The sequence below is a fragment of the Rhagoletis zephyria genome, unplaced genomic scaffold (genome assembly GCF_001687245.7).
Source record: "Rhagoletis zephyria isolate East Lansing unplaced genomic scaffold, Rhagoletis_zephyria_1.1 Rzeph_scaffold_17086, whole genome shotgun sequence".
NCBI classification, from domain to species: Eukaryota; Metazoa; Arthropoda; class Insecta; order Diptera; family Tephritidae; genus Rhagoletis; species Rhagoletis zephyria.
Genome location: NW_016174148.1, coordinates 1 through 3,378, shown reverse-complemented (window position 1 = coordinate 3,378; position 3,378 = coordinate 1). Strand labels below are relative to the sequence as shown.

Here is a 3,378-nt window from a genome sequence, read left to right as displayed (position 1 = left end):
ACACACAAACTTGCATCCTCCTTTCAAATACGAAAACGCCACTACATGAAAACTCGTAACAATTGCTAGTAGTTTCCACTGGCTAGTATTTAAAAAACAACGCAACTGATGTATATAGAAACGACACTACGTCTCTGTATGTATGTTTAAATTCTATACGAAATTTTAACTTTGCGCGAGAGCAAAATTATGTTTTTTCGCAGTCCTTCACAGCGGTGTACATTTCAGAAAAAAGACACAAGAAGCACCACTGAAATACATACCATTTCCGCCACTAGCAGCGTAACTGAAGTTCGTTTGCCATTCGTTATAGACCCACCAATTTTACGTTGTTTGCAAAAAAGTTTTAGTGCGTTTTCGTTTTCGTACTCGTATATTTATGTATAATACTTAAAAATTTGACAGTGATGCTCTTTTCTAATTATAATCATTATTATTATTAATAAAGGAAAAGGAGAGAAAGATCACTCCTTTACCGAAAAAGGAGCACTAATACGACCTTCGGCTCTCTTTTCTAATTTATTATTTTTTTTTTAACATATGTTTTAAACGTTTGCGTTCATTATTCGACACATAAAATAATATTTTACACACAATTTGCGCAACACTCAAACGCAAACAATCCTCTTACAGTTGAAATATATACATATATTTTATTTTTAAACATACATAAAAATACATGCATTCATCAATATATCTAATTCATTATGTTCATAAATTTAGGGCGTCGGTATTTATGCATATCTAAAATCGTATTTACATCATTTACTACAATACTTTTTACAATATATCTGTACGAATACTCGGTTTCTAGTAGTATATTGAATTTTTTGTTTAGTTTTTAAGCGTATAATATTATCGTTGAATATTCACATAAAACTAAGCAAATTACAATAATTATTTTACAGTCAAAAATATATGTTCTACATAAATATTCAATAAATTGCACGTTGCATTTTTAACATAATTTGTTTTTCGGAATACGTCGTTGTTTTCACTAGGTTAGCGTCTTTATTTCTACAGCAATGGTATTTGCAAGGAAAATAAAGGAAAAAATAATGTATTTTTTTCTAAAGAGTTACATCGCTTAACATTTTCGAACGATAGCTGTAAAAATGATAATGTCACACTTTTTGTGGGCTACTCTAAGGTTTTAAACATAATATTTTCTACTTTACTGTGTTTTTCATTTATATCTGACTAAATATATAATAGCTAAAAAGTGTATGCCTCTTCGTCCATGAGTCTATGAGTAGAACGTTAATAAAATAATTTAAAACAAATTTACTTAATTACTATTGCCGTTTTTTATGCAGTTCTACAGTTTCTTTACGTAAATGCTGCAAAGAGAGAAAATAACAATTAATATTGAGAAAAAAAATTGATCCCGGCTTCCAAAACTCACATGAAACACATCTTGTATTTTGTCGGTTATCAATTTCCTTGCCTCCGACTCAGGCACTTTGCGATCTTTGAGATCCTGTATAAAATCATGCAAGTCTATGGGTTGGCCAATATTCAGTGTGACCTTTTTGCCCCATTTCAACATGTAAGGCTCAGTGTTGGGCAACACCTCATCCATTCCTTCATGCCACATAGGTATAATAATTGGAATTTGTGGCGATTCGTATATGATACGACCCACACCCCACTTCAGACGCATTTCCTCTTTGGTCATGTTAACTTTGCCTTCCGGAAAGACATGCACCCAATGCCCGAGAGCGCACTTTTGTATACACAAATCAACTGCATCCTGATAGACACCGGAGCCACGTATCACTGGAATACATTTACCTGCAATCAAATAAATAAATCCAATTAATTTCTTATAATTGGTTGGTGTAATTTAATTGTAAGCTTTGCACTTACCGTACATAAAAAAATTCGAATGGTATTTATTGGTGAAGCAAATATCATGCGCTGCCATCGACCAACGTATTTTGAAGGTATTACATACATATTTTACTGGAAGCACACCTGTAAAATGAAAGTTTTTATTTTTTATTTTATTGAATATTTGGATGTATTTAACTATATTTTATTTAATTAATTGATAATTGTTAATGCTCACAGCTTACCCCATAATCCCGGATCATCGAAGCATGAGTGATGATTTGAAACTGTTACTAACGGCACACCAGCTGGACGTTTCTCTATCAAGTTTATCAGTCTATCTTTGTTGTACACGATTGTTTTGTTCATACACACTGCAAAAAAAAATACATAGGGAATTGTGTTATATTTAAGAAAACTTAATTAGCATTTTAAAAACGATATTTATGTTCGCGGAAGTAGTATTTTTCGGCGACTTAATACCAGGGTTGGGCACGCTGTACTAAATCGAGGATTTCACTCCCACTATATGGTTAGTGGAAGTGCATTTTAAATTTCACTACCACTCTATGGTTAGTGGTAGTGCATTTCGAATTTCACTAGCACTACATAGTGAATTTCACTATCACTGTCTGGTTAGCGGTAAGGGAACGAAAATTTCACTATCACTGACTAAATACACTGGTTTACAAATTTAGGAAAATTTGGCGATCTGTGATTTTAATACCCATTTCCTTACAACAGGTTTGTTCAAAAATTTATAGCCACTAACCATGTAGTGGTAGTGAAATGCATTTCCACTAAGTGCATAGTGGTAGTGAAACCAGTTTGTCACTACCACTTTGCACTTAGTGCTAATGCATTTCAAATTTCACTACCACCTACACAAATAGTGGTAATGAAATGCTCAGTGCATTAAGTATTTAGTGCAGCGTGCCCAACCCTGCTTAATACTAGTAATAGAAAGAACCGAGTACTTTTGAGAATTGGCTCTACTTTAGGCTGCCAGACGTCCTAGGTTTTCTACGATTTGTCCTGATTTAAACAAATTGTCCTGTGTCCTGGTCCACACTTAAACTGCCCTGGTTTTTTAATGAAGGTCAATGCAGACACCCATCTAATTTTTAGCAGATTCTTGTTTTGAAAAAAAGCATTAGCAGTCGAAAATCGATAATGAAACATTTTTTGCTAACATGTTGAACAATATCTGGTGAGTTTACCATCTTTACTTGGGGTAAAATCTAATTTTGTATCTTCAGGCGTATGCTAAAAAAGTGGGGGTCACACATATCACGCAGTGGATAATGTCAGGAGTTAAAATCTCTTCCAAAAGGCCTTACTGAAAGTCATTCCTTTCTCCTTCCTTTTTTTGTACGGAGTGGCACAAAATGAAGGGCATCTGCTTTCGCTACTCAAAGAAAATCTTCCAGAAGGGCTTTTGTAGGACGTACTTCTGAAGGCCTTCTGAAGAAGTTCTTTAAAGGCTGTTTTTTTTTGTTCATAAAAAACATACTTCTTTAAGGAATTTAAATATTCGCAAATATG

The 3,378-nt window shown here is 33.6% G+C and overlaps 1 protein-coding gene across 1 annotated transcript; it reads right to left on the bottom strand.

Annotated features, from left to right (window-relative positions):
- Positions 1–354: 354 nt before the first annotated feature.
- Positions 355–2,236, bottom strand: LOC108379696 (tafazzin homolog). The gene is made up of 4 exons (XM_017636046.1): positions 2,079–2,236; positions 1,870–1,977; positions 1,406–1,794; positions 355–1,340 (listed from the first exon to the last, which is right to left on the bottom strand). The coding sequence occupies exons 1-4, from the start codon at positions 2,200–2,202 to the stop codon at positions 1,296–1,298; spliced, it is 666 nt and encodes a 221-aa protein (XP_017491535.1). The 5' UTR covers positions 2,203–2,236; the 3' UTR covers positions 355–1,295.
- Positions 2,237–3,378: the final 1,142 nt, after the last annotated feature.

Excerpts from the sequence above, each read along its gene's own strand:
- LOC108379696 (XM_017636046.1), bottom strand. The coding sequence starts at position 2,202 with ATGAACAAAACAATCGTGTACAACAAAGATAGACTGATAAACTTGATA. Across the intron at positions 1,795-1,869 it reads TTCGAATTTTTTTATGTACG|GTAAATGTATTCCAGTGATA; the intron begins GTAAGTGCAAAG and ends ATTTGATTGCAG. Across the intron at positions 1,341-1,405 it reads AAATACAAGATGTGTTTCAT|CATTTACGTAAAGAAACTGT; the intron begins GTGAGTTTTGGA and ends CTCTCTTTGCAG.